The 27260-nt window shown below is 40.1% G+C and overlaps 3 protein-coding genes across 3 annotated transcripts; 1 reads left to right on the top strand and 2 right to left on the bottom strand.

Moving 5' to 3' along the window:
- Positions 1–30: 30 nt before the first annotated feature.
- dhx30 (DEAH (Asp-Glu-Ala-His) box helicase 30) lies at positions 31–9701 on the bottom strand. The gene is made up of 18 exons (XM_087811826.1): positions 9497–9701; positions 9267–9394; positions 9085–9195; positions 8806–9024; positions 6596–6748; positions 6389–6541; positions 5862–6326; positions 4471–4851; positions 4216–4408; positions 3936–4111; positions 3130–3336; positions 2991–3072; positions 2696–2889; positions 1994–2144; positions 1774–1931; positions 958–1061; positions 759–898; positions 31–689 (listed from the first exon to the last, which is right to left on the bottom strand). The coding sequence occupies exons 1-18, from the start codon at positions 9660–9662 to the stop codon at positions 415–417; spliced, it is 3456 nt and encodes a 1151-aa protein (XP_087667952.1). The 5' UTR covers positions 9663–9701; the 3' UTR covers positions 31–414.
- Positions 9702–11729: 2028 nt separating this feature from the next.
- Positions 11730–14794, top strand: LOC148063852 (chymotrypsin-like elastase family member 3B). Its single transcript, XM_087811831.1, has 7 exons — positions 11730–11772; positions 11842–12013; positions 13129–13254; positions 13316–13452; positions 13554–13696; positions 14526–14678; positions 14743–14794. The coding sequence occupies exons 1-7, from the start codon at positions 11730–11732 to the stop codon at positions 14758–14760; spliced, it is 792 nt and encodes a 263-aa protein (XP_087667957.1). The 3' UTR covers positions 14761–14794.
- A 753-nt stretch (positions 14795–15547) lies between these two features.
- On the bottom strand, positions 15548–24937 carry wrnip1 (WRN helicase interacting protein 1). Its single transcript, XM_087811052.1, has 7 exons — positions 24347–24937; positions 21919–22113; positions 21578–21813; positions 17954–18159; positions 16775–16930; positions 15996–16075; positions 15548–15928 (listed from the first exon to the last, which is right to left on the bottom strand). Exons 1-7 carry the CDS (start codon positions 24926–24928, stop codon positions 15647–15649), a joined length of 1737 nt encoding a protein of 578 aa, XP_087667178.1. The 5' UTR covers positions 24929–24937; the 3' UTR covers positions 15548–15646.
- Positions 24938–27260: the final 2323 nt, after the last annotated feature.

The raw sequence follows: 27260 nt of genomic DNA, 5'->3' as shown, positions 1-27260 counted from the left end.
TGACAAAGTGAACAAATGGATGGACCCGGGTAGGATTCATAACTTAAATCAAACTTTATTTCCATGACGGCAGAATAAACGTCTTCATTAACATCCGAGTGGATAGCAGATGGATGGTTTACTTCAGAAAACAAATTTGATTTTGACCATTATTGGCCGAGGAGATTCAGCTCAACATTCCTTACTCAAAGGTCCGAAAACATCCATCTTTGAGTGTCTCAGGAAAACGTCTCTCACGGGTTGAACCGAGCCCCTCCGACCCACGTGTCAATAACCATGGTAACCACGGTAACGAGAAGAGACGGCTGCAGATGATAAGATATATAGATAGAACGTCTCAAACTGAAGCCAGTGGTCCGTTCTGGCATAGTGGCCATCGAGAGATCACTCTTCAGTGTCCCACCATCCTCATCTTCAGTCCACCTCACTGTCGGAGTCTGTGTCGGCGTCGCCTTGTTGCGTTGCACGCGCTACTGCATTGTTTTCGTTGAGCAGCTTGACCAGCAACGAGATCAGCCTTCTGTCCTGGTAAGAGTGTGTCGTGACGTTGCTCGGACTGTCCAGGTTGCGATAGAGCATGATTTGGATGGAATTCCGGGTCTCCCGCAGCAGGTCCCAGGTCTCCGGCGACAGCTTGAAGCGCACCAGAGGGTTGCCTTTAAGCGAGACGTTGACGTGGTCCCCCGACACTGCAGCAGAGGAGAAACAACATCAAGGCACCTGAAGAGCCCCCCGACAGTGAGACCAGGACCTCCTACCTGACTCCAACGTGTCGCAGTCTGTGAGCAGCAAGAGGGCGAGCGGGTTGACGGTGGACGAGTCCCTGACGAAGACCACGTTGTTGGACTTGACCGCATTGTAGAAGGTCAACAAAGGGGTCGGCAGATTCCGCTGGTCCCTGAGATGCAAGTCAACTTTAGAAACCGTCACTAAAAAAAACGAGCAGTTTGAACAAACCTGTTGATGGTCGCGCGATGCATATGCACGGGTCCACTTTTGGTCCGTAACACAGTCGCGTTCGGTCGGAAGCGTCCATATTTGGTCACCAATCCTTTTTTCACCTGAAATGTTTGCTGAACGTCAGTCAAGCTACGACAGACGAGACTGAAGGACAAACTAACTGTTGAACCGACGGATGGATGCAGAAGATGGAAGGACACAGGTAAACATGAGACAGAAGTGGGAAGAGACGGACAAAACGAAAGAGACGGCGAGTGATTAGACAGAAAAGATGAAAGAGACAGACGAGACGGACAAGACTGTAGAGATGGACGAGACAGACAAGACTGGAGAGACAGATGAGAGATGAGACAGAAAAGACGAAAAAGACTGAAGGACAGACGAGACAGACAAGACAGAAGAGACAGACAAGACTGTAGAGACAGACAAGACTGATGGACCGAATAGAGACACAAGATTGAAGAGACTGAAGGACAGAAGAGACTGAAAAGACAGACGAGACAGACAAGACAAAAGAGACTGATGACAGACGAGACTGAAGAGACAGAAGGAAAGACGAGGCGGACGAGACTGAAGAGACAGAAGGAAAGACGAGGCGGATGAGACTAAAGAGAACGGCAAGATTGAAGAGACAGAGACGGAGGAGAAACAGTTGAGACAGAAGATGAGAATGAAGAAACGGACGATAAAAGGTGTACAGAGGAGACGAAGAAAAGACGGACGACTAAGGTGGACGAAAGAGACGGGTGGATGGGAGAAAAGGAAAAGACAGGACAAGGATGAGACCCTTTCCTAGAACGCGAGCCGACCCACCTTGATGAGGTTTGGATAGAGTCCGGCCAGGAGGACGCCCTTCAGCAGCTCGTCCTGGTCACTGTACTGGTTGCAGCGCGAGCTCTCGTTCTGACACTCCCTGCCTTTAGACACCAGCTGAGCTTCAGAAAGGTTTTCGCTGAACTGCGAGATGAGACCTGCGGGGGATCAGAGACGGTCAGAACCTCCACGGCGACTCGTTCCACGTTTCCAGACCGACCGTTGATGAAGCGGAGACTCTGGCGGGACAGACAGAAGCCGGAGAGAAACTCTTCTCGTTCGTCCCTGTACTGGAGCTCCCTCCAGCCCAGAACCACTCGGCTGAACACCAGGTAGTCGCTGGCGCTGGACTGACTCACAGCCCGTTTGGCCTGCAATAGTAAAACCGGCATCAAGACAAAGAACTATCTTTTGTGGAAGTTTATCAGTGTCATCAGAATATTTGATTGTTGATTTTAACATTTTAAATAAAGTGTTTTCGTTGAATAATTGAAATGAAGATTGAAATGTTTAACAATTATTAAATGTTGGTATAATATTGACAACATTTTAAATTGCTTTGAATCATAAAATATTAAATCAAAATTTTTAGAATTATAGGAATTATTGACCAGATCCGGAAAATTATGAAATTGAATGCATTTATATTTAGATTAAATATAATCATTTGTATTAATTATTTAACTGCTATTCTTTTATTAATCTAATCTGAATTCAATTTATTCCGTTATGAAGCATCAACACTCGTTGTGTTTACATCACTAATAATAATCATGTTCAATTTAATTATTCAATAAAAAATTAAACTTCAATTATTTTAAGTCAATTCTTAAAAAGAACAAAACATTTTTCTGAAAAAAAAAACCCATTCAATTATATTCAACAATTCAATAAACTTAGACCATAGTCTTCAAGTTCCCACCTTGTCCACCAGAGGTCGGTTCTGGAGGCTGTTGTAAAAGGGTTCGCGGGTCAGACACGCGGCTACAGACAGTACGGGCAGAACACATCGAAACAAGGTTCCCAGGACCATGACTTTGGCGAGCACCGGGTCACAAGAGATGGCCGCGACACGCTGACCCAGAGGAGTCAAGTTCTCTGACCGGTCCAGAACTCCTGCGACAAGAACCACATCCATCTGTAACGAGGCCTGGACCTGTGTGTGTGTGTGTGTGTGTGTGTGTGTGTGTGTGACCTGGATCATCACCGTCACTCACCGATATTTTGAAGGTTGTAAACAGCTTCTGTCACGGCGGGCGGAGAAGGACAGTCCAGAACTCGGGATAAGAAGTCCTGCGCCTGCAGAGACAAGGTTGTAACACGAGAACATCCAGCAGCGACGTGATTGGTCGGTACCTTGTCGTCTGGACTGTGGATTTTAGCCTGAACCACCAGATTCTCCAGCGGCATGCGTAGGATCTCCGGGACGGGGAACTGGCTCATGCTCTGGAGCTGTTGCCGTGGGAACAGGTGGTAAGAATGTCCCGGCTGACACCGGCCGGCTCTGCCTCTCCTCTGAGTGATGTTGGACTGAGAGACCCAGACCGTGTCCAAGCAGGAAACCTGCTCCAGCAATTCAACGTTAGAAAAATGTCTATAGTAGGTCTTTGGAGTAAAATCGGTGCCATCAGAATATTTAATTAAATTAACATTTCAAAAATGTTGAATTTCAATTCTAAAGCATTTACTTATTTTTAAGATATTTAAATGTAATAATTTGTAAATTAAAAGGTTACATTTTTTTTATTAATTTAATAAATTATATAAAAAAAACATTGGAATAATAATAATAAAAAAAATATATATATATATATAAGAATATAAAACGTTGGTATAATAGTGACCAGACATCAGACAAAAGAGCAACAAACTAGTTGATCGAATTGTCAGCCAATCATGCGACACGCAGACGATCATGTGATCATCTGCATTACATGGTATATATTACGTGAATCAAATAAATAAAACAAAAAAACATAAACATCGAACTAATATGAAATGATTTTTTTTAATATTATTGGAAATCAATTTAAATGAATTAATAAAAAACGAATTAATCCGTTAAATATACAAATTATGAATTTAAAAAAATCCCCCAACATTTCAATAATGAAAATAATCAACACTATCCTGATGACACCGATACTTCTAAACGAGCCGACCTTTGTTCCCGGGTCGTATTTCTGCTCCTTGTGCGTCCCGGCGTCGACCACGTGCACGATGTCGTCGATGGTGATGGACGTCTCTGCGATGTTGGTGGCGAGAACGATCTTCCGGTGTCCCTCCTGTGGGCGCTGGAAGATCTTCTGCTGGTCGCCCACCGACAGATTGGAGTGCACTGGACACACAAACTCACATTTCAAACCCATCCAAAGCCTCGCTCCCAGGGGACCATCGGTGGACTTTTATTTTCGTATGGACGAAGGGAAGAGAAGATCTTACGGGGCCAGATCGTCTGGGGGCCGTCGGAGAAGTGCGGCTTCGACGCCAGCGTCTCGTGCACGGCTTTGATATCCTGCCATCCCGGGAGGAAACACAAAATGGCGCCCGGCTCTCCATTTTTATCAACGTGTTCGATCACGTCCGCCACCAGGTCGACATCCGTCGAAATAACTTCCTGTTGACCCCATCGACCCTGTGGAGAAGATGGAAAATATTACTAGATTATAAAAAAAATACCATCAGACGCGTCCTCACGTTTCTCGGAGTCTCTTCTGGACGAGGACGAGGACGAGTCCCCATCTCGCTCAGGATCTCCTCCAAGTACCGGTCCTGCACCGGGTACATGAATCCCGGCACCTTCACGATGGGACAGTCTCCGAAATATTTGGACAGTCGTTCGTTGTTGCCGGTGGCGCTCATGAGGACCACGCGCAGGTCGGGGTTCTCCTTCAAGGCGGTCTGCAGCACGGCCAGCAGCAGGTCGGTGTTGATGTCCCTCTCGTGGACTTCGTCCACAAACACGTGGCTGATTCCTTTCAGGAAGGGGTTCCTCTGCAGCTTCCTCAGCAGGACGCCCACGGTGAGGAAGAGCAAAGCTCCGCCGCTGTTCTCGGGCGGCCTGCTCTCCATTCTCACCTGCAGCCGAGGGATTCATCGTAAATAAACAAACCCGTGTGCGGGGAGAACTGAAGTATATCAGAGCTTTCGGAATATTGAAGGGTTTCATTTAACATGGTTGAAGTTACTTAGTTTAAATGTATTTTTAAGCATTCAATTATTATTGAAATAATTTAATTAAATGACTTGTGTGTAAGAAAACACCTGTTCATTGTTTAAAGTATAAGTAAGTAAGTAAGAAATATTTATTTATATAGCGCTTTTCCAGACCAGGGTCACAAAGTGCTTAAACAATCAAAACAATATTCAATAAAGTATATACTTTAAAGATCAAGACAAAACTGATAACACAACAGGAGTTCCAGAAAATCAAGGGAAAGCCTGAACAAATAAAAACGTCTTAAGATGTTTCTTAAAGGAGTCAGTAGATCATCAAACACAGAGGAAGATCATTCCAAAGCTTAGGAGCAACAGCCTGGAAGGATTTCTCTCCTCTGGTCCTGAGCCGTGTGCGAGGATCAGTAGATTCTGATCCACAGACCTCAGAGCCCGAGCTGGGGTGTAAGGCTGGATCAGATCACTGATGGAAGGAAGAGTCTGACCATGAATAGATCTAAAAGTAAGAACCAGAATTTTAAAGTTGATCCTGAAAGAAACTGGAAGCCAGTGAAGAGTTTTAAGGATCGGAGAAATGTGAGTTCTTCTACTAGAGCGGGTCAGAATTCTCGCTGCAGAGTTCTGAATCAACTGCAGGCGAGACAAATCCTTCTTGTTAAGACATGAAAATAAACCGTTGCAATAGTCCAGGCGAGAAGACACAAACGCATGGATATAAAAAGGGAAAATATTAAATTTAGAAACTATTTAATTAAATTGCTAAAAAAAACAACTATTTTTAATGACTTGAATAAGTAAAAAATGTATCCAATGTTTAAAAAAAACACAACATTTCAATAATAAAAAGTTTTGTTTGAAGTGTTAAATGAAACCCTCAATGGTCTGACGCCCCCGATATACTAGACAAGTACCTGATATCCGATCGAGCCCGACAGACCCGGGCCCAGCTCGTTAGCCACGCGGTTAGCGACAGTAACGGCGCTGATTCGCCGCGGCTGCGTCACCAGGATGTTGCACTCGGCTCCCTGGCCGCTCGTGATGCACTCCTCCAGGAAAAAGCGGGGGATCCTGGTGGTCTTCCCGCACCCCGTGTCGCCGGCGATCACCACCACCCTGGAGGCCTGCACCGCCGAGATGACCCTCTCCCTGTGGGCGTCCACGGGGAGCGGCAGCATCGGAGCTCGTCCGGCTCGTCCCCACTGCTCCCGCAGCACCAGGTTAAGATCCTGGACTTGCTCGTGGCTCAGCGGCCTGTAGGATCTGCCCGTGATGGCGTCCATCAGGCGTTCCTTGTCGGCGTCGGAGTCGTACGGCGCCATTTGCAGCTTCATCTCTTGGTCCTGCATCTGTTTCTCCACCTCCGCCTCTAACGGGAACTGAGAGAGATGCAAGCGTGACTTTTACAGATCATTGGAAGCGTCGTTAAGTTTCTCATCACCTGTGTCAGGTATTCTCTGATTTCATGCTGCAGGTTCTCCGAGATGTCTATCGGCAGCGGGCTCCTCCCGCGCTTAGTGACCTCCTCCACCTCCTCCCTGCGGTACTCGGCTTCAGTCAGGGGTTGGTTCCATTTGTCGATCAGGCCCAGCTCCTGAGCAGAGAGACGGTTTGTCGAGATGCATTTGTTGAGAATACTGAGCCTTACCTTCAGTTTCATGCAGGCCAGCGCCGCCGCTCCTCTCTCCGCAACCATGTTTTGTTTCGCCGACGCTGTGAAGGTCATTTTTTCAGGCCACTGCAACGTCAGCTGAGACCTTTTCATCCTCTGGTGGTTTGTTGTTCTAAAATCCACCAGGCTCTGCACATCAGAGAATACTAAATATTAGGGCTGTGAGAAATTATCATTTCATTAAAAAAAAAATTCCCCACGATACAGTATCACTGATTTTTTTATTATTTATTTTTTAACAAAAATATTTTTGGAGGAGTTTCAAATAATATTTTATTATGATCATAATTTTTTTTTACAGTTTATATTCAATTAAAAATCAACAAACGCGTTGATTCAAGTGTCTGTTTTGTATAAAACTTTCTTTTCATTGAAATATTGACATTATCAGAAAAGTATCTTAAGCCCCGCCCACTGAAATCATTTGGGGGCGTTTTTCTGGAGATGAAGCCTTGTTAACCACAACCACACTCTGCTGTGATTGGTCAAATATCAAGGTTGGTCACCACACGTCATCAATCCTGGAAGTCTCAACCACCAAGGGATGTCGTTGTATAAACAAAGCGGGGCGTTAATAAAGCTGGATGGAGGAGGAGGAGTGAAGCCATTATTATCACAGTGGACTTGTAATGTCTTGTTCGCTGAGATTTCAGTCGGGGGAGAACTTTATGAAGCAATAAGTTCAAAACATCATGATAAGACTTGGAGAGGGAGACTCCAACATTTGAAACATGCGAGTCAGAAAAGTTGTGTTTTTACATTAGTTGACCTTTAAAGTCCATCACAACATAATTGTCTATAATAATAATGATAACTTTATTAATCAAAATAACTGTGATTGGAATTTTTGCCCCAACAATGCAGCAGTTATTTACAAATTTCTATTGATTTCTCACAAGCACGATATTGTGACAGGCGGGCCTTATCAGTGATGTAATTTTTTGGTAAAACCAAACTGCGTTCCAAATTATTATACAAATTCACATTTTAACATTTTTCCATTTTCAACTCTAAAACTGTTGGGAGTAGAATATTAATTTTATTATACAAAACTCCCGATTATATCAGTACATTTTTTCAATAATGGAAAAATAGTTTTCAACATGTTTTTAAGAACTAAAGCTTGCATAGGAGCGACATAGCTCAGATGGTAGAGTGGTTGGCTGCAGTCCAAGCAGCAAGACTTGCAAGCTTGTGTCGTTGTGTCCCTGAGCAAGACACTTTACCCTGATTGCTCCTGATGGTAGACTTGGCGCAGGTGTGCGGCCTACTCCCGTCAGTATGTGTGAATGGCTGTAAAAAGCACTACCGAATTTCCCCTTGCGGGACTAATAAGGGATTCTTAAAAAAAAAAAAAAAAAAAAATTGTGTAACTGGAAGAATAAGAAAGCCGTATTTACTGAAAACTAAAGCCATCTCGGTCAAAACCTCTTAACAGAAACTCGCACGTTTGATGGATGCAAGAATTTTTACAGGTGATCTTGAAGAAGATTCTGTGTCATCATGTGTGTGTTTAAAGGCACACAACACAACTTAGTGGGCAGGATTTGGAATCCCATGCTGTGTCTCAAATCACATACTTGCATACTCAAAGTTAGTATTTTTAGTGTGTAAGTGCGTCTCAATTCTTAGAATGCGAAATTTAGCGCGCCATGCACACTAAATTGCCGTACTAAAACGCCCACAAAACTGAGTATGGTTCGATGGGCACTAACCACCCTAAACAGCTCTTAGTGACGTTTTAAACAAAAGTTACGTCATATATATATATATATATATATATATATATTTACAGGTGCATTTTCAGCAGCCGATACCAGCTTAAATATCTCACAAATATTTAGATTCTCATATTTTTTCTTTATTTCTTTTTCCAAACTTGCAAAACGTGCTGCCAGCAGGTGTTCCAGCTGGTTGAAATAATCGTTAAATAGAAGAAGAAGCAGTCGCGTTATTTCCTGTTAGTGTGTAGCGTCAGTGTTTGAATTGAGACATACCATCCGTGGAGGATTTGCGTACTAGTTAGTACGTACACTATCCTGATGCATACTAACTTCTAGTATACTAAGAGAAGTATGCAATTTGAGACACAGCACCGGTTGGAGTTAGATCACTCCTTTTGTTTGCACTCTTTCGTACATGAAATCTGGAATCACATAATTATCTTGAGGTAAAATTCCACAAACCTTAAAGCCAACATTTTTCTTGGCAAGCGTCAGGACCCGATACAGGACGTCTTTGCCATTAGGGAACAAGGAAAGTGCTTCAGCGGTCTTCAAGTCGTTTTCAACGTTGACCTCAGTCATTTCGGTCAACTCTTGCTGGCTCTCAAAGACGACAGGTTTCCCCGACCGATGGTAGTTCCTTGGGGGCAGCTGGTTGTCTGGTCCAATCAAACCCAGTTGCTGTTGAACCATGACAGTGTTAAGACTCATACAGAAGTTTCATTTATTTCCAATACATACCTTAAGTTTAAGGCAAGCAGCCGCTGCGGCCAAGCTCTCTGCTTCAGACTTCTTGGTGGAATAACCTTCCTCTTCGAATTTGTGCGGCCACAGCACCGTGACAGTCGCTTTCTGCAAAGACAAACATGACGTTGTGACAGTGTTTCAAGTGTCTGGATGAGAGAAGAAGAAACTCTCGTGACCTTCATCCCATCATCCTTGCTGCAGTCGAACCGGATGGCGTTGGAGGTGTCGCTGCTTCCCATACCCCTCGAGATAGACCTGACCAACAAATCTTTGGGATGTGGAAACTCCTCCAGAAGATTCAAGTCTAGGAAAAGGCACATTAAAACACATGGCAACCCATGATGGTGAGCCACGCTGCGACATGGACGTCCTTGATGTTTTGCTAGCTGTTGTTAGCATCGCTCACCTTGCTTGCCTTGCTGCGGCTGGAAATAGGGAAAGCCTCCGGGTTTTGTGACGAACCACCGCATCTCTCCTCTGAAGCCGACCGCTGTTTTTGCCCCCGTGTTTAAATATTTTCCCACATTACACAAGGCTCGGAGCCGCACGAGAGACATGCCGGGCAGCGCCATCTTTAATATTTGACGTCTTCTTCTTCTGCGCCAAGGCTGAAGTGAGTCACAGCGACACTGACTGGTGAAAGAATATTACAGCGTGTCTAGACCACAGTAACAGTACAGTATCCGGGGGGTGTCGGTACATTATCTGTCCCCCCTACAATATCGGTCCTCCCACTTCCTACGTGATGACGTCAAATGCTGAATACGTGAACGTCTCTTAATAATATTTTTTATGGGTTAAATAAACGTCAACAGAACGTTTACATGATACTTGTTTACCACATAAAACATTTATATTGACAAAAAGACGATCTTCGTCAACATAATCACTTTCCGTTCTTTCATTTCCTGGTCTGACGACACACGTGACTTTGACAGCAACAGGAAGTGCCCGCGCTGCATGTGACGAAGCCGCTGATTGGCTACTTTAATGTTACAATTAAGACCAATTTTTATTTTTGTACTGCAAATGGAACACATTTAATACAAATAAAATGATTCGTACAATAAAGTGGGCATATATATATATTTAATAATTGATTTAAATCGGGAAAAGAAATCGAAATGAAAACTAAATAATTACTTAGTAAGTAAGTAAGTAATTTGTATTTATATAGCGCTTTTCCAGACCAGGGTCACAAAGCGCTTAAACAATCAAAACAATATTCAATAAAGTATATACTTTAAAGATCAAGATAATACTGATAACACAACAGGAGTTCCAGAAAATCAAGGAAAAGCCTGAACAAATAAAAACGTCTTAAGATGTTTTTTGAAGGAGTCAGTAGACTCCATGAAGCGCAAAGAGAGAGAAGAAGATCGTTCCAAAGCTTAGGAGCAACAGCCTTAAATGATTTCTCTCCTCTGGTCCTGAGCCGTGTGCGTGGAACCATCAGTAGATTCTGATCCACAGACCTCAGAGCCCGAGCTGGGGTGTAAGGCTGGATCAGATCAGTGATGTAAGGAGGAGTCTGACCATGAATAGATCTGAAAGTAAGAACCAGAATTTTAAAGTTGATCCTGAAAGAAACTGGAAGCCAGTGAAGAGTTTTAAGGATCAGAGAAATGTGAGTTCTTCTACTAGAGCAGGTCAGAATTCTCGCTGCCGAGTTCTGAATCAACTGCAGGCGAGACAGATCCTATCCTGATGCATACTAACTTCTAGTATACTAAGAGAAGTATGCGATTTGAGCCACAGCACAGCTGTTTGGAACATTGTCCCATTATAATCTCCTTTATAAATAAAAAACACGATAAAATATTTGTGTGAATAAATAAACATGTGTATAAATACACAACAAAGGCTAAAAATAAATAAATAAGCGTGTCTATAAATAAAAGGATGTCAAAATAAATAAATAACTTCTGATTGTATTTTTGCGTATACATAAATGTAAAAACTACTTTGAAAAAGCACATCTATTTAAAATAGAAATAAAATCAACTAATCTATGGTAATATACATCCCTAACTCTATAAGAATATCTTTTTAAAGGTGTTTGAAATATTGCCCCATTCAATAAAAAAAGCATCGACTTCAGCATGGTTAGTTTAAACTTTTGGAATTGTAAAAACTAATTATGATACTATGGTGGCCCAGAAGTGCAAAAACTAGAAACTCTGTATAAAATAAAAAATTTCAAAGCAAAAAAAAAAACGAACTCAAACTCCTGAAATAAATGTATAACTAATGAGAAATATGTTTCATTTTAGGAAATTGGAAACTTGTTCCAAGAGCACATTTCTTTTGCACTTTTGGGCCACCGTGTTTATTTATATTAAGAATTAAAAATGTATTTATTAAAAAAAAAACATGTCATATTTAAAGTTTTTTTTTTGTATTGTTACACATATATATACCTTTATTTTAATTCTATCTAATAAGGATACTAATTAAATAGATAGCTCATGATTAAATAAAAAGTCACTTATACTATAATAAAACCTCTCTGATTCCTTCATATGGAATCTAGTGAGTTCCACCTGCACAGAGAAGAAGAAACTCCCACGACCCGTCTGGACTTCAGTCTATAAATAGCGGCTCCTGATAAAAACCTGCTCTTTCTGCTGAATTAGAAAATGGAAGTCGCTCTTGTCCTGCTGCTGCTGCTGCTGAAAACTGGTGAGTTCAACATCAGATCATCTTATAACTCACAGTGAAATGTATCAACCATTTTTTTTTCTTTCAAAGTGTCCGGGTGTGGCGTTCCCAGCGTCAGACCCGACACCTCCAGGGTGGTGAACGGTGTAGAAGCTCGACCCTACAGCTGGCCGTGGCAGGTTTCCCTGGAGTCCTTCTATCCCACATGTGGAGGAACTCTCATCGCTCCGAACTGGGTTCTAACGGCTGCACACTGCATCACGTGCGTCACTCCTTTATTTAGTTGTTTAGTTATTTATTTATGCATTCCTTTATTTATTTATTTCACATTCAACCGTACGAAGACGTCACCTTTATCTTCAAAAGTCTAGAGAACATTCCTGGATCCAGATGGTTATTTTGAGATAAGATTATTTAAAAAAAAAAAGTTTGATTGAGATTGTAGGTTTTTATTCTTTATTATCATTGTGTGAATTCTGAAGGCACTTTGACCTTCAGGTACATTCATCTACTCACACCTAGAAACTTCATTCAACTTTACAAACACTTTTTCTACTTACTACTACTAATACTACTACTTCCACTACTTCTACTACTACTTCTACTACTATTTCTCATACTACTTCTACTACTACTTCTATTACTTCTACTACTACTCCTTCTAATACTACTTCTACTACTACTTCTATTACTTCTCATACTACTTCTACTACTTCTAATACTTCTAATACAACTACTTCTACTACTACTACTTATAATACTACTTCTACTACTATTTCTACTACTACTTCTACTACTTCTACTACTTATTCTACCACTTGTACTACTACTTCTACATCTACTAATTCTACTAGTACTTCTACTACTTATTCTACTACTACTTCTACTACTTATTATACTACTACTTCTACAACTTCTACTTCTACTAATTCTACTACTACTTCTTCTACTTCTACTATAACTTTTACTACTTCTGCTACTTCTACTAATACTTCTACTACTAATTCCATTAATTCTACAACTAGCTTTTACCAATTCTACTTGTACTTTTACAACAAATTTTAGTTCTACTTCTTCTACTTCTACTACAAATTCTACTACTTTTTTTGTCTTCTTGTCTTTCTTCTTCTCCTTTGTATTCTTCTTCCTTTTCTTCTTTTTTTTTTATACCTTCTTTGCACCTTTTTTCCGTGTATTTCAATGTTTTCACATCAGTCTTTCTCCTTTATGCCATCATTTCAACTTTTTCCATTTTGACTTCGAATACTCATTCAATACTTTCACGCATTTCAGTTTCACATTCAGCAGCTTCATTATTCACACTGAATTTTCTTCTGGAAATGCACATTTTCCAGTTTGACTTATTCTCTTCCTCAGGTTCCACACATACCGGGTGGTCCTGGCAGAGCACGACATGTACGAGGAAGAAGGTCCCGAGCAGTCCATCCGAGTGGAACAAATGATCCTCCATCCCGACTGGAACGACAACTGTCCCTCCTGCGGGTACATTTTTTAAGGACTTCTCAGACGGTGGTCATAATGTTTCCCTCGTCTCAAAACACAGAAGTGACATCGCCCTGCTCAAGCTGGAGAAGAGCGCCGTCCTCAACGACCAGGTCCAGCTGGCTTGTCTCCCCAAGGGTGGAGAAGTTCTGGTCCATAACCAGCCCTGCTATGTCACAGGCTGGGGGCGCCTCTACTGTAAGATCAGAACACCCCCCCCCCCCCCACACACACACACATACACACACACACGTAACAAAACATAATGATGGGGAGAACTTTTTCTCTTCTCGGTCCAGCTGGTGGTCCTCGGGCGACTCGACTCCAGCAGGCCCGTCTACCTGTGGTGGAGCACAGCATCTGCAGTCGGTCCGACTGGTGGGGGAGCTCAGCCAAGACCACCATGGTGTGTGCGGGGGGAGAGAGCGAGTCAGCGTGTCACGTAAGACGAAGAAGAGTTTTTTAATTTCTAAAAAGGCTCAATGAATGATATTTCTTTAAAATATTTTACACTTTTATTAATAAAGAATGTTCACTTCTAGTTTCCAATTTCCTCAACAAAAACAAACGTTATTTATTTATTTTTATCTCCCTTGTGTCTATGTATGGTATATCATTTTTGTAATAAACAGGTCGTTTTTTCAGCTGTTTTTAAAAAAAACGCATTTTTACGCTTATTTACTTTCAAGGATAAAAAACAACATAAGACATATAAACACCCTCGCCCCAACCACCCTAATTTCCCCTAAAACCAAAAACCAAAATGATTTATACTTGAAAAGGAAAATAAATACAATTTATTATTAAGAAAATGCATAATTGAATATGATGTAATAAAGTAATTAAAAGAGTATTAATTGATAAAAAATAATTATTTAAATCACAACGGAAGAAGTACATTTTAGCATCGTTTTTAATAGGAGTTTCCCTCTTTTAAAAAAGTATTATACTATATCCATAAAATATATCATTTAATTGTTTATTTTAACGTATCTGTATTATTTTAGTTTTGATTACGTTAAAAAAACAGAGGTTTTCTTTGAGATCAAGTCATAATCTTTATTATTATTAACATAAACATTACTTCGTGTTCATGTTACTATACATGGTTTGATATATCTTAATCTAAAAAAAAAAACCAAACGTATATTTATTTAAAATAAAATGATTTATAGTATTTTTTGATACATTCTCAAGGAACACAGTTAACAACAGATGCAGTTCCTCTGGTGGCCGTAGGGGGAAACAAATCTACTCTTTCCACTTGACAGGGGGACTCCGGGGGCCCCTTGAACTGCCAGGGCCCGGACGGTCGGTGGTACGTCCAGGGAGTGACCAGCTTCGTGGACGGACGAGGCTGCAACACACCCAAGAAACCCACAGTCTTCACACGCGTGGCCTCGTTCCTCCCGTGGATCAGCGAGGTGAGTTTAAATCCTTTATTTCGTCAACATCAAGTTAAAATCTCCTTTTTTCTTTCTCTAACAGACAATGTCCAGAAACTAAATCCGTCTTCATCTCCGAGTGTCCACATAAAAAAATGTTTCAATGAGTCTCTTTGTTCATTTTTAAAATACACGTAACACTTTCAAATATATTTAAATCGTTAAATTATCCTTTTCATGAGAAATGTTAAATATATTTTTTCTGTTCATGACTTTTAAAAATATTTCAATTTTTTTGTTTAACTAAGTTTAAATCCTAGTAAAACTGAGGTTGAAAGAGGAACAAGATAAATCTGATACTAACGGTTAGAAACAGGCAAATATATACATTTTATTCTCGTCCCTAAGCCAAGAGTATCAACATGTTTTGGCCCCTTGTGTGATTAACAACAACGGTCTTCAATATTTATTTTATTTTTTATAAACATATGCCTTTCTTTAAAGAATAACAGAAGACCTTTGTTATTCTGATGTAATTTTTCTTTGGATTGCAGTTGAAAATTCTTAACTAAAAATTAATAATTATTACGTAATTATTATTCATCTCAACTATACTTATAAAGGACAATTATTCGCCAATGTACTAAAATAACCTCCCCAAGGTATCAATAAAGTTATATCCATCACTATCATTATTATGTATTGTAGTTCTCAATGCTGTTATTTAAATTAAATATCACTTAATTATAATTCCCTAATTTATTAAAACAACTTCCCCAAAAAATCAATACAGTAATATCCACCAGTTTACTTTTTTATGGTTCTGATCATTTATTGCGATTTTGTTCTTCTTAAAAAAAGGCAAAAATGTATATATTTTCACATTTTTTTGTTATTTTTGAAACATTAAATGACTTTTTCTTTGCAACGACAAAAGCAGAGACAGTCAAATGTTTTTTAAACGCTTTGTAAACTTGCTTTATAAACACAGAAAAACAGAGGAGGGGTCAGAGGTCAGAGGGGGTCCAGGTGAAGAAGTCCGTCCCCCTCAGCTCCTCGGGTAGGTAGTCCTGCTCCACGGGTTCGCTGAAGGAAGGGTTGTACTTGTAGCCTCTGGCGTAGCCGAGCTGCTTCATCAGTTTGGTGGAAGCGTTCCGGAGGTGCAGCGGCACAGAGGGCAGCGGGCCCTTGTGGGTCCTCAGACAGGCCTTCACGTTGGCGTACGCCTTGTAGATCTCCACCGACTTGGGGGCCCGCGAGAGGTAGGCCACGCACTGGGCCAGGATCACCTGGACAACAGCAGAAGCAGAGGCAACGTCGGTGGATGAAGGAGGGAAGAAGCGGACGAGAAGTTACCTCGCACTCCGGCATCCCGATGAAGTGACACGCCTGGAAGGCGGAGACGGCCTGAGGCAGAGCCGCGGGGTCGGCCATCCCTGACCCGGAGAGAGATGCACGTGTGGATGTAAAGTACGTTTTTATATCATTTAAAATGTCAGGATGAAGTCCTGTTCTGTGTCTCCAATCGCATACTAGCGTACTCAAAGTTAGTATTTTTAGTGCGTAAGTGCGTCTCAATTCTTAGTATGCGAAATTGAGTGCGCCATCCACACTAAATTGTTGTACTAAAACGCCCACAAAACTGAGTATGGTTCGATAGACACTAACCACCCTAAACGGCCGCCATCTTAATATATCCATATATATATATATACAGTATATATATATACTTACAGGTGTATTTTCAGCAGCAGTAGAAGGATGCTGATACCAGCTTAAATATCTCGCCAATATATCGATTCTCATATTTTTTCTTTATTTCTTTTTCCAAACTTGCAAAACTCACTGCCAGCAGGTGTCGATAGCGTTCAAACAGCTGGTTGCGACCATCGTTAAATAGTAGTAGAAGAAGAAGCTGTCCCCTCAAATCCGGTTAGTGTGTAGCAGCAGTGTTTGATTTGAGACATACTATCTGTTACTAGTTAGTACGTACACTATCCTGATGCATACTAACTTCTAGTATACTAAGAGAAGTATGCGATTTGAGACACGGCACTGTTCTGGTGAAAGCTTTGCTGCCCCCTGCTGTGTGAAGTGCGCATTAACGGGTAAGGAGAAGGTTTTTCTGGACTCACCGACGTCTTCGCTGGCGAAGCGCACGAGTCTTCGGGCCACGTACAAGGGATCCTCGCCTCCCTCCAGCATGCGACCCAGCCAGTAGAGGGCAGCGTTCTCGTGCGAGCCCCTCATGGACTTGTGCAGCGCCGAGATACAGTTGAAGTGTTCCTCGCCTGGAATGTTGAGCACAGGACTCGGTGACACGCGTGTGATGGACGATGACGATCGACGGTGAAGAACATGAACGAGGAGATCAGCTCGTCCTTCGTCCGTCGACACCTCGTGAGGCGACGGATATTTCATCCGTGTCGAGTGACTTTACTGTGAAGGTACAGTTTGAGTCTCAGGCGTGTGGTTGGGATTTAAACTAGGATTAGAGACTCGTTCATTTACAGCGATACGTTCTCCAGCTGCTGTGGAACACATCATGTCATCAGCAAACAGTGAAACATCGAAGCTTTTTGATATACAATCTATCACATGAATCTTTAACCAAGTTTTTGGGTAATATTTTAAGAAGTTTTGCTGCGAACAGAAGGTAAAACAAGAGAACCAACAGATTTTACATTTATGGATGAATAATTGTGCAAATTATATATATATATATATATATATATTTTAATTATTTAAAAAAAGTCTCAAAACCCATCAATTTTATTTTTGGCCATACTTTATCTGTGACAAATCAAAAAGTTTTCCTAAATATTTAAATTTAGAAAATGTATTTAATTCTCATGATAGTTTCACATAAAAACTTAATAATCGACTATTTGGAATTTATTATATAATATTTATATAATTTATTATAAGATGCATCTTCATGTATATTTATAAAATATGAATTAATGTATTAGATTTCTACATATTGGATTTACAAATTAAAATAAAAACTTATTATTATTTTATCAAATTATATTTCTTCTTATTCTATATTAAACAGAAGTGTTTAAATTAATGTTTCACCATATTCATCCAGCAATTTCTCTTTCAAATGTATATAAAGAGAGTGACAAATACATATATGCAAAATATATAAATATTTGATTTTAAACATGTATATATATTATACATAAACGCTTGAACATCCCACCTAAATTAAATCTTTACTTGAATAAATTGAAATTCAAACAAATATTAGCCCCAAAATATACATTATTTGACAAAACCTCACGATCCAGTGACGGAGCTGAACGTACCGGCCTTGTCGTAGAGGATGTGAGATCTTTGCAGACCTTCCTTGACGTCTTCTTCTCTGACGACCACCCTGGTTTGAGAGGAAGCGTCCTGCAGGCGCATCTGGGCCTTCAGCGCCATCTGCAGGCCGTTGAGACCCGTCCGAGCGTCTCCGTCGCACAGGAAGGCGATCGTGTCCAGAGCTGTTTCTTCCATGTAGATCGAAGGCCTGCGAGAAGAAGGGAAAAACAAAACAAACACACAACTTTATTTAAACCAGCTGGACCAGACACCCAAGCCTCGTCCTCCTAATCTCCAACTGTCCTCGCTGACAAGCACCCCGGAGAGCGCCGCCGTTTATAGCCGGCCTGGAAGTCCCGGGACGGAGCCGCTGACAACCGCTTGACTCGCGCAGGAATCTACGCCAGCGCCGGTGTCATCGGTGACTGGGTTACTTCAACACACCAACTATTTTTACCCCGCGGCCAGAATAGCAACCATTGTGTTTTCACAACACGAGATAAAGACCATCAAACTGTTTTCTATGGAAGACTTCATTGTTCAACCGTTTGTCATTAAACTCATCAGTTCCTTTAAGAAGTCTCTGTTTTTAATTTGTTAAAAAAATGTTGTCACAACACGACCTGGAGCTTGTAATCCATGCGTTTGTAAGTAAGTAAGTAAGTAAGTAATATTTGTTTATATAGCGCTTTTCGAGACCAGGGTCACGAAGCGCTTAAACAATCAAAACAATACTCAAAAAAAGTACATACTTTAAAGATCAAGATAATACTGAGAACAACACAGGAGTTCGAGAAATTCAAGGAAAAGCCTGAACAAATAGAAACGTCTTAAGATGTTTCTTAAAGGAGTCAGTAGATACATCAAGCGCAAAGAGAGAGGAAGATCGTTCCAAAGCTTAGGAGCAACATCCTGAAAAGATTTCTCTCCTCTGGTCCTGAGCCGTGTGCGAGGAACCATCAGTAGATTCTGATCCACAGACCTCAGAGCCCGAGCTGGGGTGTAAGGCTTGATCAGATCAGTGATGTAAGGAGGAGTCTGACCATGAATAGATCTGAAAGTAAGAACCAGAATTTTAAAGTTGATCCTGAAAGAAACTGGAAGCCAGTGAAGAGTTTTAAGAAGCGGAGAAATGTGAGTTCTTCTACTAGAGCGGGTTAGAATTCTTGCTGCAGAGTTTTGAATCAACTGCAGATGAGACAGATCCTTCTTGTTAAGACATGAAAACAAACTGTTACAATAGTCCAGACGAGAAGAAACAAACGCATGGATTATAAGCTCCAGATCATGTTCCGACAACATTTTCCTAAGTTTAGAGATTTTGTCAGTTGAAGGAAACAGTTTCTGGTCAGTTTTCTCGAATGTCGAACAAGAGACATGTCTTTATCAAATACAACACCCAGGTTTCTCAGGCTCAGTTTGACAGACTGACCTAAGTCACCCAAGTACTGACTCAACCCTGGAATCTTATCATCTGGAGCAATCACCAGTGTTTCAGTTTTGTCCACATTTAGCTGTAAAGTGTTTTCACTCAGCCATTGTTTGATTTCTAGCAAACAATTGACTAAGCTGTTCAGCCTCTGGGGCTCAGTTGGATCAAAAGAGCAGTAGAGCTGGATGTCATCAGCAAAAATGTGATAAGAAACATCTGGAAATCTCTGAATGATTTTACCGAGGGGAATCAAGTACAGCAAAAACAATAAAGGACCCAGAACAGAACCTTGAGGGACTCCACACAACAGATCTGCCGATTCAGACATTTGATTGGCAGATACACTAAAACTGCGCCCAGAAAGGTAAGATGAGAACCATTCTAACACAGACCCAGACAGTCTTCATCCCTCAGTCTTCTCAGCAGGATCTGGTGATCAACTGTGTCAAAGGCTGAGGACAGATCCAAGAGAACCAGAACAGTGAATTTACCAGAGTCAGCCGACATCATAATGTCACTGGACACTTTCAATAAAGCTGTCTCCGTAGAGTGATGTTTAGATAATACAAAACTCTGCAGCGAGAATTCTGACCCGCTCTAGTAGAAGAACTCACATTTCTCCGATCCTTAAAACTCTTCACTGGCTTCCAGTTTCTTTCAGGATCAACTTTAAAATTCTGGTTCTTACTTTCAGATCTATTCATGGTCAGACCTTACATCAGTGATCTGATCCAGCCTTACACGCCAGCTCGGGCTCTGAGGTCTGTGGATCAGAATCTACTGATGGTTCCTGAACACGGTTCAGGACCAGAGGAGAGAAATCCTTCCAAGTTGTTGCTCCTAAGCTTTGGAACGATATTCATCTTCCTCTGTGTTTGATGATCTACTGACTCCTTCAAGAAACATCTTAAGACACTTTTATTTGGGCTTTTCCCTGATTTTCTAGGACTCCTGTGTTTGTCTTATGTGTCTTGATCTTTAAAAGTTTATTTTTTACTTGTATTGTTTTTTTCTTAAAGCGCTTTGTGACCCTGGTCTAGAAAGATGCTTTAGAAATAACCCTTACTTACTAATCTACACATTTAAAAGAGGCTGTTGTGAAGTATTGAAATGTAAGATAAATATGCTCAAATTGTTCTTTCATTGTATTTTAAGCGTAGCGAGTCCTATATGAATATGAACCAATTTAACCAGTAGCAAACATAGCGACAAAACGTTATATAATAATAACTATTCATTCAGTCGTCGTGTGCAGGAGTTTGAGCAAAAAACATTCAAAGCATGATTTCATTGTAAATACATTTGGAGAAATATAACTTTTAATTTAAGATAAAGTGTCATGGAAGCTCGGGTACTTATAATAAATGTTGCTCTTTGTTTTGTAGATAAAAATCTATTGTTCTGTAAAAAAGTGAAAATATTGAACATAAATACATATACATGATTTTAGTTCAAATAAAATCTAAAATGAAAGTACCTTTCCCCAAAATATATATTCCTTGTAAAAACCCAAAAAATACTTTTTGAGGTGAAATTAGTACTCACAAGATGACAAGCAGAGTACTAAAACCAATAATAACAAAATAACAATTAAATAAATAAATAATATAATATAATATAATATAATATAATATAATATAATATAATATAATATAATATAATATAATAATAATAAATAAATAAAGATGGATCAATAAAGTTCTACCTAAAACAAAACTCCTGTAGTCATATTTAGAGAGAAGTTATGAATTATAATAAATAAAATATGAAATTGCTAGTTTCCATGTGATCTTGAGGGCCACATGAAGTGTTTTAAAATATTAATAATCAATATTATATATTGATTCGAGGGGCCACATTAAATGACTTCACAGGCTCAAGTTCTCCAACATGAAATCAAGACCTTCCTTGTGACGAACATCTGATTCACGTGGAGCCGAAATAGCATCAAATCCAGCCTGGAACTTATCATCTGATTCCATCAGCGACCCCAAAGTTTAGCAGCAGCTGTTTCCACGTCCACGACTTGTAATGTGAATTCTTCTCCGTCAACATGTCAGTTGTGCGTCGAGCCGCCGGGATCTCAGCGGCTCCGACAAGCTCCTCCGACGCCCCTCCCACCAATTATCTAACCCCCCAAACCTGGAACACACCAGGAGCTCCAGTAGGAACATTCCCGAGCGAGGAGGCTTACTGGTCTCCTGCTTCTTCTTCTTCTTCTTCTTCTTGGTCATCTTGCGTCAACATCTTGATTCCGAGCGCCGCCACGGCTCTGAGGAGGATCGAACGCATCGCCTCCACCGACAGCTTCTCCAGCACCAGGACCCGACACCTGCTGAGCAGGGCGGCGTTCACCTGGAAGGACGGGTTCTCCGTGGTCGCCCCGATCAGGGTGATGGTCCCGCACTCCACGTGAGGGAGGAAGGTGTCCTGGGTCGAGATGAAGTGAGGAGACAGAAGATATTCGGGGTAAGAATTGATTTATTCTTTTTTAACTAGATGGTCCCGTTCGAGAGGGTCTTACGGTCTGAGCACCTGCTGCGATTTGTTGAAGCGGTGGATCTCGTCGATGAACAAGATGGTTCTCCGCTTGCAGAGGCGTCGCTCGTTCTGCGCCTGTTTGATCATCTCGCGCACGTCGGCCACCGAGGCGCTGGTGGCCGACAGCGTGGCGAAGCGAGCCGCGCCCTTCTTTCTGCCGGTGCTGGCGATGATGTGAGCCAGTGTGGTCTGTGCAAGAAAAGTAGACTTTTTTAAATAATATAAACAAAACAGCTTCCATTACAGTTTCATTTACTAACATTATATTACACTGTTATGATGAGGGTGTGGAGAATATGGACTTTAGACGATTAAGAAAACTTAAAACCCAAAATATATCATCAAATATTTATGTAAGATAAACAACGATGTTAAGTTAAAATCATTAAATAAAAAAAAATTCTGTTCATATACTTTATTCTTAATAAAAAAATCATATAATAAGGATGTAAAATACACGTATTATATGGAGGTACTTTATTTGAAAAACTTTATATTTTCTTTAATGTATTTTTAGGTACAAGAACTATAAGGAAAATTAAATTAACTCCCGAATAATGTATGATAAAAAACGACTAATAATGCCGTGAAGTTAAAATCATTAAAAAAATTTTTATTTTCATATACTTTATTTATAATAAAAATGATATAATAAGGATGTAAAATACACATATTATATGCAGGTACTTTATATTTTCTTTCATGTATTTTTAGGAACAAGAACTATAAGGAAAATTAAATTAACTCCCGAAATGAAGCTTTTTCTTTACCAATTATATTTAGAATATTTAGACGACCAAGTGTCTAGAGTGTGTGTGTGTGTGTGTGTTTGTGTGTGTGTACACTACACTACACACTACACTACACACTCCTGTACGCACATGTCAATACTGAACATGACTAGAGTGTTGACGCCGTTAGAAATCCATGTCGACAAGAGTCCGAGGATGACATTCCAGGGACGTCATGGATGTGTTGGGTTGACCTCTGACACGGACGACCATCCTAACATACGTCTCCTGATCTCATTACATAACAACATACATCATCCCATAAAACACATGTTGAAATACCCACTTAGTAATGGATTTTAAAGTAAATTGTTCAACAAAAATACCTGTTTTTATTACCCTTTAATCCACATTGAAATATCTATATAATGTCTGTTGAAGAGACTCACTACTAAGAGCATCAACAAACATATTTCGAGTCATTGCGAGAGAGTGTGTCTGTCAATATGTATGCCCTTTATTGGACTGGGTGAGCTGTCCAGGGTGTCCTCCCCTTGCACCCCGGGAAATGGTTTGTCGTAAATACACGATCAAAAGTAGGGATGTGTATTAGGGGTGTTAACGATGCCGTATGTTGCGATATCCTTTTCCACAATCTATAGATATTCTACAGCTCTGTATACATTTCCTTCTCCTTTTTTTGGCTTTTAGATAATATTTAATGTGTAACTATAGTTCTTTTATGGTTTATATTTCAATAATGTGAACATAAACACTTCTATTTTTTTTAAATGTACAACACTCATGCAATTATTCACGCTCGGTTTAGAATCAGAAAACGTTTATTGCCAGTGTTGAAAACACAACACACGAATATGTTGGCATTACAGAATATATATACATTTATTTTTTCCCAGCTAAATGAAAATTGAAATGTGAAATCCCAGCTATGACTGAGGACAAGAGGATACAGTTGACTAAGCAGCTTTTAAAGCTGATGTTTGGAAATATTTTGGTTTCTAAACAAATGAAAGCAGATACGACTTCGTCAAGAGTCATGTGGTCTGTAAATTCTGCAATACTAGAGTCAAGTACTCGAAAAATACTACAAATATATCCCTGTTACCAAATTATCACAATACATAGCATTTTTGCTCCTGTATCGTGATATGTATCGTAAGATTTGAGCCAACACACAGTCCCATACAGTTATATTGTAGGAATATATATATTTTAATATAATATATTCGTAGTATTTACTCGTCGAGTACTTGACTCTGGTGTTGTAGTATTTACAGACCACATGACTCTTGACGAAGTCGTAACTGCTTTCATTTGTTTTGAAACCAAAATATGTGCAAATATCAGCTTTATAAGCCACTGGAGTCCACTGTATCCTCCTGTCCTCAGTCATCGTCCGGATTTGTGCGTGTGTGGAGTGGGGGTGTAATGGATGCTGCCATCTAGTGGCCGGAAGTTTATGAATATATGGTGTAAAGTAAAAATGATCTGAAAAGCCAAAGATATAAAATATTGATACAGTTCTGTTGAATATTAATATAATACCATGAATAAATTGTTTGTTTTTTATCATTCCATTAAACAAAAGTCAGTAGATTAAACCAAATATGTCTAATATATAAACATAGAGGTCAACATAAAAAGGTCAAACAAGTATTAAAAAGGAGCACCTTTCCACACCCTGGGGGTCCCCAGAGGATGAGGGACGGGATGTCATGAGACTCCAGCAGAGACCGGATCAGGGTTTGTTCTCCCACCACTTTGTTTTGACCGAAGTATTCTTCCAGAGTGTCCGGTCTGAGCGCTTCAGCCAGAGGTTTGTCCATCATCAGAAGTGATGGTGAAGATGATGATGATGATGAAGATGATGATGATGCCTTCACGGACCCTCGGTCAGAAACCTGTCCCTCCTGCTTCAGAAAGGTCTCCTCCAGGGTTCGTTTCACGCCGCTTCCTTTGGGTTTGTTGGAGAAGAAGCCATGACCTTGACCCGGTGAGGAAGGTTGGTTCTTGTTCGTGTCAAACATGGAGAACAACGAGGAGCTGGAGGCGGTTTTGACTCCACTTTCCGCGCAAAACTTCTTCTTCGACGGGGGTCCAGAGGGCTCGACAGCTGCCGGCGAACCGTCCCCGGCGTCGCTGCCGGTCAGACACACGTCGAGGTGGCCGTTAATGGCGTCTGACTTAAAGCTCTTCGTACATACAGGACATATGACGGAGCTCGAAGCAGGAGCTGACATCTCGGTCGCCATTTTGCTTCCCGCGAAACTTTGGAACCTGGGTCACGTGACGTGACGCCCCTTCGATTAATAATAAAATAAAAAATAAAAAACTATATGTGACAATATTAACTATACTTTAGTTAATGTAAGGATAAGAAAAAAATAGTTTTACGAGAAAACATATCTATCCACTGTTTTTATTTTTCAAAGATGCCTTCATGGACAATATGAAGGTAGATTATTCACCTTCGACATTCAAAAATTGTTTACTATTCACTACACATTATATATATATATATATATATATATATATATATATATATATATATATATATATATATATATATATATATAATTCAATTATCAAATCAAGTTCCTTAGTCAAAACTTAACTAATTTTGTGCCAACTTTTTAAATTCATAATTTAACGCTGTGATACACACATTTTAACATCTCGCAAAAATAAAATTTGAGAATTAAACTGCTGAGAAATATCAATAATAGTCCAGTTTATTAAATACATATTATTTTGTCCGTTTCTACATCGTGTTCGGGTCAATTTTCTAAGTGCTCTTTGTATATACACTGAATTAAACTGAAGAAAGTTAAGACAGAAACATTTTTATTATTAAATGACTCTCAACAAATAACAGTAATCCTCACAAATTCGTAATCATTAACCCTATACATGACTCATGTTGTGTTATCAGTTTAATCTTGACCTTTAAAGTATATACTTTATTGAATATTGTTTTTGATTGTTTAAGTGCTTTGTGACCCTGGCATGTAAAAGCGCTATACAAATAAAAATGACTTACTTACTGACTTATTTATTATTTTATAGTAATTTTCTTTTTTTTTTGTGGTGAATCTATAATTTATGTACTGGTCGACAGCACGTATATTTTAGATTTCAGCACCACGTAGTGTTGAATTCAAGCTATGTAAATACGAAAAAAAGCCGGAGCACTCGTCGTTTGTAGAATTTGGGCACGACTCCCAACGAGAAGAGTCTGCGTTCGTCGTCAAGATGGCGACGAAGTCCCTTCGCCGAGCTCCACATAGTCGTGCCTTTTCTTAAGCAGCTGCATTGAATTCACCTAAGAGTTCGTCTCTCATTTTGTTCTGCAAAAACAATCCCAGTTTTTTTTTCTTTCCACTCAGGCGACCTTCTGCGTGACATTCAGGGCAGTAACTCAATATCCCAGGCTGTTTATTTTCCACACATCGCTCAGTGTGTCGACACAGAGACTTCCTGTCTTAGCAGCATTTTCTTCATCTCTAACGCCGTGATTCTCGTCATTGAAAGGGTACGAAGGGGGGTAGAAATGGTGGCCCGGAGGGTGAAGATGAGAGGATTAAAGGAGGAAGATCATGTCACTCTCTGCTGGCACCTGTCTCTCTTTTGTCAGGCGGACAAACCACTCGTCCTTTAGGCTGTGAGAAGAAGGGAGGGTTGGGGGGCGACGACTGTATTAACAGTACCCCGTCATCTCCTTTAACAAGGTCTCCTCGCGGTCCAAGATAGACGAGGAAGACGCTAGAGGAGCAGGATGAAGGGTAGAGTCAAGGCGGCGGAGGGTTTTTCCACGGCCCGGGAGGTCTGGCTGGTCAATGGCATGTGTCTGCTGGTCTCCTTCCTCTGGACCAGCCTGTGCAGGATCCTCTGCTGCAGGAGGAGTCAGAGAGCATCACCTGTTCGCCAGGTACGAATGAGGCTGTCGCTTGTTGGAAGTTTGTGGCATTTAAACGATTTTTCTTTTAAATATCTGGTTTATTTATGGATTTTTTGCCATTATATATGATTTCTTGAGTTGTTTTTTCATTAATTAATTGATGAGGTATATTAAAAATTAAAGGAAGAAATATTATTTTGATCATACACACAATATTTTTTCATTAGTTAATCGTATTGATTTTATATACATATATATGTATGCATAGAATTTCCTTTTTTATTTGATTATGGTGAATTTAAAACCATAAATATAATTCATGATTTTATACGTAAGATGTGACATAAACGTACAATTCCCACAATAATAATAATAGATTTTATTTGTATTGCACTTTACATTTGGTCAACAAATCTCAAAGTGCTACAGTTTTAAAACAAGATAAAGGCAATTAAAAATAAGACAAACATTACAAGACAAATAAGACAAAAACATTAAGAAGCTAAATGCTTTACTAAAAGGTTTTGAGCAGCTTTTCTGTTAAAAAAAACAATTTAAGTACACATAATACTCCAGAGTATTAATTTAATACATTAAATGAATGACAATATTTTTCTCAATATTTTTACAGTAAAAACAATGTTAAGTTTGTTTTGTATTTAAAAAACAAAAATCCTAATTTTGTG

The sequence above is a fragment of the Callionymus lyra genome, chromosome 16, assembly GCF_982586985.1.
Source record: "Callionymus lyra chromosome 16, fCalLyr1.hap1.1, whole genome shotgun sequence".
NCBI lineage: Eukaryota > Metazoa > Chordata > Actinopteri > Syngnathiformes > Callionymidae > Callionymus > Callionymus lyra.
Note: the sequence above shows the minus strand (reverse complement) of the source record. Positions and strands in the feature narration are given on the sequence as shown.